General features: G+C 50.3%; 2 protein-coding genes across 2 annotated transcripts; both read left to right on the top strand.

Annotated features, from left to right (window-relative positions):
• The first annotated feature begins 4,481 nt into the window (after nucleotides 1-4,481).
• LOC100899519 (uncharacterized) lies at nucleotides 4,482-6,015 on the top strand. The gene is made up of 2 exons (XM_018641196.1): nucleotides 4,482-4,625; nucleotides 5,200-6,015. Exons 1-2 carry the CDS (start codon nucleotides 4,482-4,484, stop codon nucleotides 6,013-6,015), a joined length of 960 nt encoding a protein of 319 aa, XP_018496712.1.
• Nucleotides 6,016-10,010: 3,995 nt separating this feature from the next.
• Nucleotides 10,011-10,481, top strand: LOC100899379 (CGG triplet repeat-binding protein 1-like). The gene has a single exon (XM_003747875.1). It carries the CDS (start codon nucleotides 10,011-10,013, stop codon nucleotides 10,479-10,481), a length of 471 nt encoding a protein of 156 aa, XP_003747923.1.
• Nucleotides 10,482-15,129: the final 4,648 nt, after the last annotated feature.

Here is a 15,129-nt window from a genome sequence, read left to right as displayed (position 1 = left end):
ATCGCCATATTGGGTTTCAGCCCCATGCGGAGACCCGATCTAGCCCCCCCCCCAAGAAAAATCCTGCGTACGCCACTGTGTACCCCGATGATTCATTTCCAACCATGAACAGATGATGCTCATACAGTAAAAGCTCGTTACTACGAACACGAAGGGACCGACGAAACTGGTTCGTTGTACCGAGTTTTCGCTGTAACGGATGCCGCTTTTACACTATCCCTATGGCGAGCTGACCAAAGCAGGAGAAATTCCTTGTTCGTTGTACCGAGGAATTCGTTGTAATGGGGGTCGTTATGACGAGCTTTTACTGTATAAATCTTCAACTGATCATTCGAAGATAAACGGAGTCTTTTGTCTCACTATCCGGTGCGTACACAACAAACGAATTCGATGATTCACCGACACGTGAACATTCTACGAATAGTCATCCGTGCGATATGAGCATGAATTCTCGAAGATCAGGCCGCATGCGTGCAGTAATTGACCTTGTGCCTTATTGACACGCACAGGAAGCACGGCAAATCGCAGCCGTTTGAACCCGAACTTTGTCGGTCGGTATGATCGGGAATTCCGCCCTCAAATTTCCCACACAGAATCATCGCGATTTCTAACCTGCGCCGCCTGCTCCCCAGGATTCATTTTCGATTTACAACTCACGACAGGATGAACATATGATGCCCTGACTCTCAAGCCTGGACGGGCACGATGACCGCGAGAGCGATAAGACTTCCGTTTTGACCGTAAGGAGTTGGGCCCCGATGTCCCCGATCTTTATTCCGACCCTCAAGACTTCACGGGGACGATGAAACGAAGAGAGCGATCGAACTCCCGTTACGACCCGTTCGGTCGTGTAAGGTTGCTCGCTACCCCTCACCGAGCGGATTGTACCGCTCGAGAAACGCAAAAAAAGACGACGATGTTGAGCCGACTGATCGTGAGGCAAAAGGCAAACTTGGGGGATTTGGGGAATCAGAAATAGGGTTTTGACCTTATACAAACCATCCCGCAATGGGTATGATTAATGTTGTCAAGTTTAATGAGAATCCGTTCAGCAGTTTTGGCGAGCATAGGTAACATAGAGACCCTGCGGAGATTTTTATATATAGAGAAGACGAGAAGAAGAAGAAGATATAGATAGATGGAACCCCAACAGCTCCAGTGATGAATGCTGCATCAGATGCCAGCGTTGTCGCACCCGGACCGAAGCGAAGTTATTCCTAGTTTATGCTTCATGACAGGATCTATGTAGGCCTCTTTGCCTTGCGGAACTTCCCCGAGAACTCTCCTGCCGAAATTCATGGCCGACGGAGGTTGCCGAGTTTTCCGTTGCAGCGAGCCGATGTTCCAACCGGATCCGATGTTGCTCGGGGGGAGCGGGAAAAATATTCTGAAGACCGATGGGCGTCGGAGAGCATTTGAATTCTCACAAGAGGATCGTTGTCGCATGACTGATAGCGTGCTTCAAGTAATCGCCATCTGTCTGCGAGATTTTCACCGTATTGAAGACACATGGGAAAATTTCTTGCGAAAATTCGAGGAGGATGTCGATGGTGAACCGACGATTCTTGCCGCCCACATTCACAGTGAATGTGGTCTTAGACATCTTCAGGGTACGCATTAGGAATAAGATAAGGTCTTCGAGGCTCGTTGTCGGAGTCGAATCGGGAACTATGAGGCCACCGTTCGATGCGAGGAACGCATAGGCGAGATTTATCCCCAGGCACAGCAGATCGGTGAACTTGATGATACCTGCGGAAATTCGGGATACATGAACATACACAATACCATTTCTGCCTGTAAGGCGCTGATTGTGTGGCTAGAGATAAGATTCGACTTGTCGTGGGTGGTCAACGGGAATAGTCAGCATGGGGAGGCAGGGCTCCGACGCAGAGGCGTATATAAGGGGGGCCGAAGGGCCATGCCCCCCTCCCCGCAAACATCGCCCTAGTGCATGGAGCTCTATAAGGGTCATCATCAATCATCATCATCGCCCCCCCCCTGAAAACATTGCTTGCCCCTCCCAAAGAATAATCCTGTGTAGGCTCCTGCTCCGACGAAGCCTGAATATTGGGGATTTCTTGCAGGAGAATACAGGCCTCGTTTCACCTTTAGGATGGCGATTCTAGGGGACGAATACCTGCCGCAGTGCATGGGTTCCCATCACGTTAAGAATTCATTGAGGCCTATGTCTATCGACTATGGCGAAAGTTGAGAGAATCCGGTTCATCCAGCTTCTTACCGTGTGCGGGGAAGTTGAACTTCGATGCGAGCTTCACAATGATCTTTGGTCCACATTTACGAAAAATCGTAGCAGCGTAACCCTGCGCTCTGAAAGCCTCGACTGGATTGAAAAATCTCAGCGGCTTGCACAGGCCGAATTCCGTCGCATAATAAGAATGATTCCAATTGATTTCGACCTTAGGACTAGCTTTCTTCTCTTTCCTTGACCGAGCGATCGCTTCTGCCAGGGTGATGAGGAGGAACGCACAAAAAATCGCTCGAAAGCTCGGCTGATCCGGCATTCGCATCCTTCCTGGGAACTGCCTCCGGAACCGTTCCCAAAGGATGTGCGGAACGAGCTGTATGCGCCGTGAGCGGAAAGTGGGCAGGATCCAAAAATCCTCCTACGCTTCTTCGCGATCAGACTTTTGACAGAGTGGACTCGATAACTGTTTCCGGCGTAAAAGTCTTTGCTGAGCAGCTGAATCAACTGAAGCCCTTTCGCAAATCCTCGAATTCGGTGTCCACACAGACTGCCCGGAGACGCGAATATAAAATTTTTAGAGGGGGAGGGTCTCTAACGATGAGGACACCATTCATCCTCGGGGAGCATCCGCTGGTCAGATCCCTAAGGCGATTTCTCAATTGGAATGCTCCTCGCCCTCAAGATGACGTCTGAGATGGAAATCAATATCATCCCCCCGAAAACCGTGTACTCTTCAGGACTGGAATGATTCTGCAATGGCACGGCGTGGGATCTTACAGAGTTCCTGGCCCCGATTCAAGCGATTCGTCGCTCCCTTGCATACACTTTTCCCAGTTCTCAACACCATCCATTGATGATCGCTCGCGGCTAGTAGGATATATTGGGACGTCGCTCATTGCTAGATAAGTTTGAACGAAGAGCGACTCGCGGTTCCACGGAACATCGTTGCGTCGGCAGCTTCAAGGAGGAAAGCGAGCCGAGGGGAGGGTATTTCGTGTCTCGTCGACGCTCGATGAAAACGTGTGAAGTGACGCGGTGATGACTGGAAAAGATTCTCGTCCCACTGCATACAGGAAGTTCATTACGCTGAACAATGAGATGGTATAGCCTGGGGTAAGAGTTTGCTCTGCGCAAATAGAACTATTCAGTCGAAAATGCTACGGAAGACAAACGCGCGAAGTATCGGAACGCTTAGCAAGATTTGAATAGCGGGCTCTGAGACCAGTCTTCGTAGTCGCCAGGCGCCAGGCTGCGGATGTTGAACCTTTGAGGATCGAGGACGTCTCCGGCTGCACCCGCGGCATCAGTTCCCCAGGAGGCTGAATCTCTGAACAATCCGGAGCAGAAATCAACGGGCCAAAAGAAATAAGAAGTTACGAGGAATTTAATAACTTCAGGGCTGCCTCTCGGCTTCGCAGATCGACGCAGCTTCTGAGGAAAACCACGTTCACGGACCTGTGCGTCGTGGGGCCTAATGTGACCGTCCGCCTCGATACTATTCCGAGCGGAAACTGAGCAGGGATCAAGAGGAGGAACAGAAAAAAAATACAGATGTAGAAAGCACTGAACCAATCGCCACACGCTTTGTGCAGAATGTAGAGGAATCAGAGCATACGCAATTTGATGAAAACCTGTTTCCTAGAGAGACTCACTCAGTGCTGTGCGTGGCGTAGCCTTAGAATGAGTGTTGCTTTTATTGACCGTTGAAATTGTATCCCGCTAGGCCGACGACGAAGTGATCGGTACAGGACAACTGGGCCAAAACCAACTGGGCCAAGAACCAACTGGGCCAAAAACCAACTGGGCAAGAAACCAACTGGGCAAAAAACCAACTGGGCCAAAAACCAACTGGGCCAAGAACAAATTGGGCCAAAGACCCAACAGACACGAACAGACACGATCGGAGACAATACCGAGCTCATATTGGCGACCATCGAGAGACGCCTTTAAGCTGTAAAGTGAGTTGAGGGGATGTCGCTCGCACGGCAGCTCGCGACTTGACTTGGTCGCACGAAGATCCGACGTCGATCTCTCCCCGCTTTTGTTTGTTGTTGAAGTGAGGAGAGTATTTGTGATCGACTGGTGGACCTCCCGATAAGGATAGACTCTAGTTCCATATTGTCAAGTATGTTCGATCGACTCATCTGGGCGCAACGTGGAATAGGATAAAGATCGTCGTCAGAAAATTAAATTGTATTCGCATAATCCCAGCTGCTTCCTTTCAAAAATCAACTAGTCTCTTTCTTTTCTATAATTATCACCAGCTCGATGAGAAATGGAATCCACTTCGGGCGTTACGAGTCAGAGAGGTCAGGGGAAATTGGCCCACGATGGCCATCTCTTTGTCAAAGCATACGTCCTGAAGAGCGGCTTGCAGTCTTGGCGGTGTATGTACAAAACCGCACCGATTCCATGCAAGGCGAGAGCTTATACTCTGATGAGTACGCGGGAAGTTATCCGCACAAGTGGCATCCACTCTGATCCGCCAGATCCCTCAGGTGTAGAGGTCGCCAAAATCACCTCGACGATCAAACGACGTTGCGAAGAAACAAGTGAGGCACCTTCCTCCTTGATTAACACGGCTTTGGTCACAGCGACGACGGCTACGCTCGGTCGCATGAATCGACCCCAGTCGATTTCTCGTCTCATCAATCGTCATCGGAACGCCCGCTCTGCGGCTCCATCGAATCCGGACTCTCGCGGTTCCATTGTCATACCCGAAGCGTACAGGATCTATGAGAGCGAGCCGGGCGTTTCTGAAAATTTCCTGGTGGCGGACAGCGGCGTCGGAGATCCGAATCGGATCTTGGTATTCGGCAGAGAATCGTCGAGCTCCTGGATCGGCCTCGTCGACAAATTGTATGTCGATGGAACTTTCAGTCTCGCGCCGCCGCAATTCTCACAGGTCTCTATTGGTCGATTCCAGAATGATCGAATGTCTTATTGAAACAATTTCAAGCTCCTGATTATTGAAACTCGGATTCAATTGACAGGTGTTCGTAGTTCTGGCCGAGCGAGCTCAGTGCGTTGTGCCCGTCGCCTACGCGTTGCTCCCAGACAAAGCAGCCGAATCGTACACTCGGATGCTGAATCTCTTGAAAGAGGCTTGGCCGGCCCTCTGTCCCGCCAGCGTGGTCATGGACTACGAGCGGGCCATGATGATTGCGGTCAGGGCTTGCTTCCCGCCCGAAACACGCATTCAGGGATGCTTCTTCCACTTGGTGAAGAACATCAAACTACGCGTAGCTCAGGAAGGTCTTTGGAGTCGCTATACCAACGATGACGACTTCGCACTGAAAGCCCGAATGATAGCTGCTTTGGCATTCGTTCCGCCGTCAGAGTTAGATAATGCAGTCGCGGAGCTTTCGCCTGTATTGCCGGAAGAGTTGATTCCAGTTCTCAACTATTTCGAGGACATTTACATAGGGCGTATGAACCGGATCCGAGCCGACGGTACCGTAGACCGGAGAACACCGCAGTTCCCGGTCGAGATGTGGTCAGTATACCAGAGAACGCTCGACGGAGAAGCCCGCACGAATAACTATGCGGAGGCGGCACATCGCAGACTCCAGGTTGAATTCGGGATACAGCATCCGACAATTTGGAAGTTCATCGACGGGCTTAAGAAAGTCCAAAAAGGCCGTGACCTACAAGTCGAATCATTCGTAGCCGGCGGTGCTCCTCCAACAAAAAGGACCAAGTACGTTCGTGCAGACGAGCGAATCCTGGGAGTGGTCGAGCGTGCCGAACATCTACAGCATGTAGAATACCTCCGAGGCATAGCTCACAATTTCCTCATGGACGCGTAGTTTCGCTCCCCAGCCCTCAACAGCAAGCGAACTACCACCACGGTCGTTGGTAGTTTTCGCGCAATAAAACTGGGTCGCTGGGCGAGCGAATAACCGAAGGGCCGAGAAAGACAGAGCGCTCACATGATGGCACAAAAGAGTCAAGTGTCACAGCGATTGATTTAAAGAAGACAAAACATGAGTTTTTAATTTAGGTAAAGATCACCCCTTTTTCCGAATTCCTAATCATAGTTTCCGAACAGAGGGCATTTCCAATCGAAACCTATTTCCCGGTCCGATTCAGTCTTGCCCAGTTGGTTTTGGCCCAGTTGGTTTTGGCCCAGTTCGTTCATTTGCCCAGTTGGTTTTGGCCCAGTTGGCTCATTTGCCCAGTTGATTTTGGCCCAGTTGGTTTTTGGCCCAGTTGGTTTTTGGCCCAGTTGTCCGTGTCCGCGAAGTGATCGCGGCAAACGCCGCACCGGCTCCGTTGGTTCAGCGCACTTTCCAACACAATTAGTATTCCCAGATAGCAGAAGGGTCAAAAGGGGGCTGCAACTCTCGACTGCGGTCAAAGACCTCGATGTAGCTCCTCAGGAAGACAATGTCGAGGCCCATTGGCTCCGAATGAGCTCGAAGGACAGTTACAACGCTCTGGGCACTCGAATGTCCTTGTGGAACCGAAAAACAAAATCAGCGTTCGGGCAATCGGGAGATGATGATGATCATGGCTGTGTTCGATATGTCGCGGATTTCGGCTTTTCGTGCGATCCGGAATAATCGTCGAAGGACTCCGCATCTCACTTGGGTCCAATCTGAAGTCCAGCGAAACTGAATCGAGAACTCGGAATCACTGGTACAAAAATAAATGCTTTCGAAGTCGATTCAATCGATATCAATACACACGTGCCCGATATGATCGAGATTCCCCCTCATCCATCGCGCTCGGGGCAAGAAGAATTCACATGGGAGCACTTTTTTCCACAAAGCTCAATTAGGCTCATTGGGAGCACTCCGTGTTTCAGAAACCTCCCCTATGCGAGAGAAGTCCGTGGTGGTATCGATCGGAATCCTCAGAGGAGAATAACCCTCGCATGACTCAAAGTATGCTTCAGGTAGTCGCCGTCTGTTTGCGAAATTTTCTCTGTATCAAAAACACACGGGAGAGTTTCATTGAGAAAATCGATGAGACTATCGAGGGTAAGATTGTAGGCTTCATTCCCATTCCTCAGGATGAACGAAATACTGGAGCGCCTCAAAGCCTGCAGTATCCACGTCAATAATCGCACTACGCTGTTCGTCGTAGTCGAATCGGCGGCTATCAAACTTCCGTCGTCGGCAAGGTAGCCATAGATGAGATTTATTCCTAGGCAGATCTTATTGGTGAGCTCGACGATACCTGTAAGATTCGATAGGGATACCCCCGTAAGCCACACAGACTCGATTTCAGAGAAGGGTTGCGTCGATAAACTCCACCCCCTCCGAGGACATCGGGAGCCGCATCCCTGATCGTCGGGATGATGTGGTCCCATAGAGACCGCCGGAGCAGTTAGGCGGTTCCCAAGGTGCGTGAGCCCCAAGGCTGGCGGTATTAGGAGGGAAGACACTTAAGTCGGCTCACCGTATGCAGGGAAGTCGTACTTCGATCCGAGCTTCACGATCGTCCTCGGTCCGCATTTACGGAAAAGTGTCGCAGCGTACGCCTGCGCTCTGAAGGCTTCAACGGAATCAAAATGTCTCAGCGTCTTGCACGAGCCGAATGGCGATGCATAGAAAGAATGGTTCCAATTGATTTCAGGCTTCAACTTCTTCCCTTTTCTCAAGCGCGGCTTGCTCCCTACATCATGGATGAGGAGCAGCGACAAACAGAAAAGTGTACGGAAGCTGCAATTACACGGAGCGAGCATGTTTGTCTGAAACTGTCTCAGAGCGGTCGGTTCCGCGATTTTGACGCGATTCGGTCCCATCGAATATTGAAGGAGAAGACGGTGCGGACGACCGAAGTGTGAGCAAATGTTTGTTTTAAGCAGCTAAATCCGCGCCAGCTTGCTCGCTCTTTATGCCTTCTCTCGATTGAGCTCGCGGCTCGGTTTCGAACAGACTGCTCAGTGATGGAAGTCTTATTAGAGGACTCATCTGGTATAAGGTGGACTTATCCATGCAGTTATATTGTTGAAGTCGAAATGCCGTGGGGACCGCCTCTCGCTTCCGGAACTCGTAGACTGCCTCTCAACAAGCGATCGAAAACGAGGGATGAACTATCGAATGCCGTCTCCCGACCTCATGGCCACGCCCCGATAGAGCGGCGACCGACCTGAGAGCGATAATTTTCGGTGGAACCGCAGATTCTTCCGATGGAAGTGCAGTGCTTCAGGCTCGCCTGAATGAATAAGGACATGGGTTCAACTTCAATGATAATAAATGTTGAAGCTCAACTCATTCAGAGAAACTCCTCACTATCGCCGTCCGAGGTGGAACTGAGTTTGAATGTGGACGGGATCAGATGCATAGGGGAACGAAGCGCATCTTAACAATTCCCCGAGGCTGATCACGAGACCGAGAATAGAAGGTCTTCAGCGCCGAAAAAGGCGTGCAGGAAACGATGAGGGAGCTGCCGGGAGCCAGCTTTAGTCGGCGCGAACGAAATCTGTGAGTGTCGAGCTCCGTGACGAGGCTCGCCGTCGATCCAAGGCAACTCGATACTACCTGTAGAATCATGAACAATCGAACATCGCTACGCAATTTGATTCAAATAGGGTGAGACAACTAGGACCCCCGCCTCGACCAATGATAAGCACTACGTTATCTTGAGCATTGTCGGCGATGACAGCTCATCTCCCCCAAAAACTTCTATCGACGACGCATTTGGTCATAATTGTGATATACACCATCGCTCGTGATTCAAAAGAGGTCTCGGATGGATCCGAGATCCGACAGCGCTGTTTTCAGCTTCTCACGTCTCGGATGAGGGCACGACGCAATCCTACTCATGTCGAGTGTCCCCAAACGTGCAGCAAGAAGAAAAATCACAGCTTGAGATCCGCGTTCCTTTTCTTGGAATATTCGATCAATTCCCGAGAGTTCTCCTGCCGTTACCGCCCTGGCGCTCGAGGGAAAATGTCAAAGCCCCACAGATGTTGAAAAAATAATGATGACGATGCTTGAGAGACTCAAGAATATGCCTTATTGTACGCATCTGTACGCGCAAATCCGTCCATGGTGTCACTAGTATCAACAATGACAAGGTCAGCCTTCGTCAAACAGGAAACACGAATCGCTTACGCATATATGCAACATCCCCGATCGATGGTGCAGGGCCATTTCGCAGGTTGAGATCCGCTCTCCGACATTGAAGATGAGGGAACATTCATAAAATATTGCGTATTCCCAAAAATATTCGTGTTCATTGTTGTGACAAAATGTGAATGTGTATTCACATTCGAGCACCGCGACATTTTTTTCGGAAGAACTGTCACAGTAGCACCAGCGCAAATTTTGCTGTTCAGGGTGCATGCATGGGAATTTCGATCGGAGCCTTGTGGCGGAGCGCTCTCGTTGTAGAATGACTCGATCGAGTGATCTGGTCCTGAGCCATGACTCATGACAAGAGTTGCGAAGTTCGGGCGAAATGCCTTGAATGCCCAATCTTCTGTTTTTGAGTGAAATTATGAGAGTTTTTATTAGTAGAGCTTTTTAGTGCCATGAATGCCTAAAAGGGGTATTTCGGGTGAACTTCGTGGAGTTTTCGACTCCGAATTTTGAGACTATCAGTGAGAAAATGCTCGGTCTACACTTGATCTTGCAAAGGGAGGCTTCGGAAGCAGAGAAGCGCTCCGTGAAACGCAGATATGGAGCGTTCAACGTGTGTGACCGTGCGAGCGATCTTTTTAGCCCGGAGACGCGCGGTCGTCGACTTGCACGGTGTGAGCTGCCGACAATATTCGAAACGATTCGTGAGTGCGACTGCCACGCCTTGTATCACCGTACAGTTCAATACTTCGGGATTCGACGCCTGAAATATGCCGGAACCGAAAGCAAGTCTGAATTCGGAGCTGAGTCTGTATGTGAAGCTTTTCGGATGGGAAACCTTTGACACCGATGGTACGGTCTTGATGCGTAAAGTTTGTGAGAAGACCGTGAACGCCCAGAGGAAATACTTCATTCAGCAGCATATCAGGAGCTCGAATCACATACGGCGCAAGGATCGTGTAGGTGAACCGGATGCTGAACAAGTCGTTCTCTCCAACAATTTCGTGGCGGAGCAGTCCGACAGGAAGAAATCTTTCATTAGAGACCTCTGCAAAGTGCTGCTTGAAGTCAACACACCTCTCTCTAAAATTCAGAATCCGTCCTTTCGATCATTTATGGAGAAGTACACGAATCAGTCGCTGCCGCACCGTTCGACTCTCCGAAAAATCTACCTGAAAGACGTTTACGACGGAGTGATCTCAAGAATACGCGAAGCCATCGGCAGTGATATTCATCGATGAATCGACGGACATAAAAGGGCAGTTTGTACTGAATACAATCATAGGTCGCTTAAGAGCGACCGGGCAGAGTACGGCCTACCTCTTGGCGTCCGATGTTGTGGAAAAAAACAATTATGCGACGATTGCTCAGATGTTCACTAACTCCCTCAATCTTCTATGGCCGGGCGGAATTCAGCATGATCGAGTGCTCCTCTTCGTCACATATGCAGCCCGGTATATGAAAAAGGCTGCCGAGGGCCTGCAGATTCTCTTCCCCAAAATGCTCTACATTACTCGTCTTTCACATGGAGCTGACCGCCTCTGCGAAGAAATTCGAAGACTCACTCCTTCGGTCGATGCTTTCATCTCGAACGTGAAAAATGTGGATTCAAGTTTTCAGAAGTCTCGCTCCTCAGCTACCGCTCCCACCGCAACCAGTCTTGACCCGCTGGGGCACCTGGCTGGAGGTCGCTTCCTATTGCGCCGATAACTTCGAAGAAATTGAAGAGGTTATTCAAGCTTTGAATCCTGAGGAGGCGGTCGCCGTCCGGAAAAGTCAATACCTACTCCTCGATCCGAATCTGAAACCTCAACTGATTTTCATCGCTTCATCGTTCCGTCAGATTCCTGTGTGTATCAAAAAGCTTGAGTGTACAACACAGTCAGTCGAGAACGCCCGCAGTATCGTAGACGAAATCAGGGTTTGCGTCAATGACGCTATCGGGCCTCTTGTTTTCCCCATCAAAGAGGAAATGGTCGGGGTCTTGGCACAGAACCCAGGATACGATACGTTCCGGAAGGTATTGTCGGTCCTCCGGGACGGGAGCGATCCCTCTTCCTTAGCCAATCTCACGCTAGGGGACATCGCTCTATTCAAACATGCTCCAAATGTGAGCGTAGACGTTGAACGTTCTTTCTCGAGATCAGTCACGTCTGACTGACCGCAGATGCTCTCTGAGCCAGGAGAACGCGGAATATGTACCATATCGTTGCGCACTGTAATTATACCGGCGATTCCGACTAGTAAAAGACTGGGCCGTGATGAGTGCCTTCTAAGCTATTTCTAAGCTTTTTCTGTCGCTCTTGAGTGCATTTTTGCCTGCCTTTACCGTTGTTTTTGAATGCCTGGAGTTTGCAGCTCTACTCATAACTTATGACTTCCAGGACTCGGTTTCGTGGCAGCCGCGATTTCCATCAAGATTTACGCGAATTTCTGTGCTTTTCACGATATGAACCTCGGCAGTGAGACTCTTTCAGTTGTAGACTCAACATTCTATTCCTCGATGGAGATAGTCATCGTCATGGGCTCTGGGAGCGCATGCACATGCTGAGAAGTGCCGCCTCCTGTTCTCAACGATCTTCCCCAAACTCTGCTGGAAGCGATGCGCACGCTCGAAAATAGTTATTAAACGCATAGGAGTAGATTCGACGACCAACGAGAAACGACGTCGAACTATGAACACTCAGAGAAGCATTCGGGCATGTGACTCGCAAAATGCGAGCGGAAGAGTGTCCTGACGGGAAGATGATTGCATGAGGTGATCGCTTCTTGCGCAACACCTGTGAAAGCGCAGTCGACCTCACAAAGGAGGACTCTCAGGAAAGAGACCGAAGCTACCTGGAGTCGTTGGCGGAAAGAGTGGAGCTCCAGGTCAACTCGGTTGAAGCTTTCGGTCAAATGAGTTGGGGGAGGATAGAGGAACGAACGACGCTCGTGAGTCCAGCGGGAGCATTCACTGCCGCCAGTATACCCTTGCACGCTCTTGACAACTCGGAGTCGAGGTCATTTCTTGAATCCAATGTATAATACGGTGGCATCATTCCGTCAGCTTCTGTTCTCCGCCGTAATTACCCCCTCGAGCGTTTGGAGCTCATGTCAGAAACTCGGAACAACTCCCTGAGAGGGCGGGGTCTCTCGCGCTCGTTGGCGACGAGACAATCGACGCAGAAGATCAGCACGTATTGAACGTCTTGGCTATTCCGTGCTGCACGGAAGTTGCCGAACCCAAGCTGGAGCCGTCCCGCCTGCGATCCGCCGTTCCCGACAGCATCGATCACAAGACGGTGAGCGACACGAAATCCCCCTGCTGGGCATAAAAGATTTGTGATCGACAATGTGGCTTGTATGAGTGGAGCGTGGAAAGGCTTGCTCGAATCAATCTCCCTCAATGCGGCCCACGTAAGTTGCACCGCCCACCTCCCGAACCTGGTCCATTCGAAGTGGGTTTCGTGCTTCGAAAAGGTCAACAAATCCTTGGTGTGTAGTGTAAAGACAGCCTTCAGGGCTCGTCCCTCATGGATGGCAAGATTCAAACAGTTCCTGGAGAACCGGGGGGAGCCGGAGACATTGCGCCCTGAGCCGGTAGTCCCCGAACGGACCAGTGATCTCGTGGCGGCGCATAATCATCGGTACCAGCTTGAGGAATACGCGAACTTTTTCTCTAATGAAGTTGAAGGGAATTCGAGCGCTCCGCTAGCGGAGGCAAGAGCCTCTTGCATGTCATCCTCTTTCGCGTCACCGCCTGTCTGTCTACCGAAAAATTACGCGCCTCATCTCATAGGGGCCCTCACTAAAATTGAAGCCAACGATTTCAGGGCGCACTTCGATTCCGACGAGCTTGCGCTGCGCATCGAGTGGCCTGATGTTCCTCGGACGCATGCGGAAAATCTCGAGGTGAACAGCTTCGCTCTAAAGAGATCTTCCAAGAGGTTCAAAAACTATCTCTGACAACCCGACAACCAAGCTCAAGCAGCCGGCTGCGGACTCCCTCCGCGCTTGCCTCGTATTCGAGCCCGCGATATCTAAGACAATCGAAATCGAGGCCGGCTATGTCACCCGCAATATACCGTTCACGAAAAGGCTGAACTCCAACTATTCTACCCGGCGTTTCTTCGGAGTTTCGAAGAATTTCGTCCCTCAGACGGGCACCTCTGGTCAGTGTCGATGTGGAGAGGTCTTTCTCCCAGTATAAAGGAATTCTGTCAGATCGAAGACATCCTTTGACTCGAGAGAATGTCAAATACCAATTTATTCCCGTGTGCAAGCATGCTGCTGCTGAAATTTGATTCCTTGAATAAAGCTCTGAGGGTCCCTATGATCCACGACTCAAGTGATTCATCCAAATATTGACTTTTATTTGAATGACAACATCTCGGCTTTCTGTGATCGTATCGCAGAATAATGTAGCTCGAATGTCGCTCAGCCAGTGAGCTTCTCATCAGACCCATTCTGTGCGTCCGCGAATAGAAGAGGAGGAACATGCGGCACAAGGAACTGATGTGTCCCACAATTCTTCTTCATCCCGATTTAACTTTTTGAACACCTCCTATTCTGACCATTTCAGGTTTCTATCCCCGTCAATTTCGGGCGCTTAGAATGCAAATCTCTGCTTGTGCTTTCTATTTCGACTCAAAAGGCCTATTGTGCCTTTTTCGCCTATACTTGACTATTTTGCCTGATGAGCCGTCTTTAAGTGCCTATTCCGATTTTTTTTGCCTATTTAGTCTTTTTTGAGCGCCTATTTTGCCTGTTTCTCAGTGCCTATTTTGCCTTTTCTAAGCCTGAAATTCCAAGCTCTAATGATAGTAATAATAATTTATTCATTAACTCATATTCATTAATTTATTCACAAATATATCCACCCCGTGGCTAGTAAGTCTCCGGAGAAAGTCCGTCGGCTCTCCAAACGAAAATCGATTCGATGATTGTGCATGACTCCGACATCAGACATTCATAGTATACATAGAGCCGGGAGGAAAAACATGGTCAGCTTGACTTTGGGGAATTGTGGCAACATCCGCCGACCCGCATCGACATCCGTATGCTCTCACCACCCCTCGGGGCTCGACAAGCCGATGAAGTCGTCGGAATAACACAAGCCCGGGGAAAATCTGATGCATCTGGCACGAATGGATGTGGTCCATTATGGGACATCCCGGACCCATGTAGGCCCCGCTGAAGAATCGGGTTAGCAAATCCATCAGCGAGGGGTTGATCGAGGGGATCATGAGTGGCGGTCCATGGATGTGCAGGACTTGCAGACGCGGCAAAATCTCCGGCAAACTCCTCTCGATTTCCGAAAGACAACTCGGCATCTCATCGAGCCACAAGCACAGTTCCTTGAGGTTCTTTACACAGCGAAGTGCTCTCCAAACGAGACCGGAGTTCAGATCCACCCACTCCGCCGTGAGCTTGAAGTTTTCCAATCTGGGACAGTTCTCTACGAATCCCCGCAAGCCCACAAGGTCACTGGGGTAGCTGAGGTTCAGTCGTACAGTGCGAGCTGTTGGACTGCTTAGCCTCTCGTAGGCTGACCCAACCACACTGATCTCTGTCAGAGTGAGCTCCCTCAGATTTCTCAGAAGGACGTCATCCAGAGCTGGGGCGTGGCTCTCTCGTCCGGACGCAATGTTCACTGCGTTTACTTCGACTTTACTAAGGCCTTCGATCGGGTGCATCACGGTCGTCTCCTCTCCAAACTCTCTGCCCTGGGTATTCGTCAATCCATCGTGGACTGGATCCGTGCCTACCTCTCAGACAGACAATTCATTGTCGAAGTCAAAAATTCCTTCTCCCCCCCCCCCCCCCCAAATCCCTGTGGCGTACCACAAGGCTCCATATTGGGCCCACTTCTCTGGTCGGTGTATGTCCTACATATCGGAACATACC

The sequence above is a fragment of the Galendromus occidentalis genome, unplaced genomic scaffold (assembly GCF_000255335.2).
Source record: "Galendromus occidentalis unplaced genomic scaffold, Mocc_1.1 scf7180000077525, whole genome shotgun sequence".
NCBI lineage: Eukaryota > Metazoa > Arthropoda > Arachnida > Mesostigmata > Phytoseiidae > Galendromus > Galendromus occidentalis.
The sequence above is the reverse complement of the archived record's forward strand: the minus strand, read 5'-3'. Positions and strand labels throughout refer to the sequence as shown.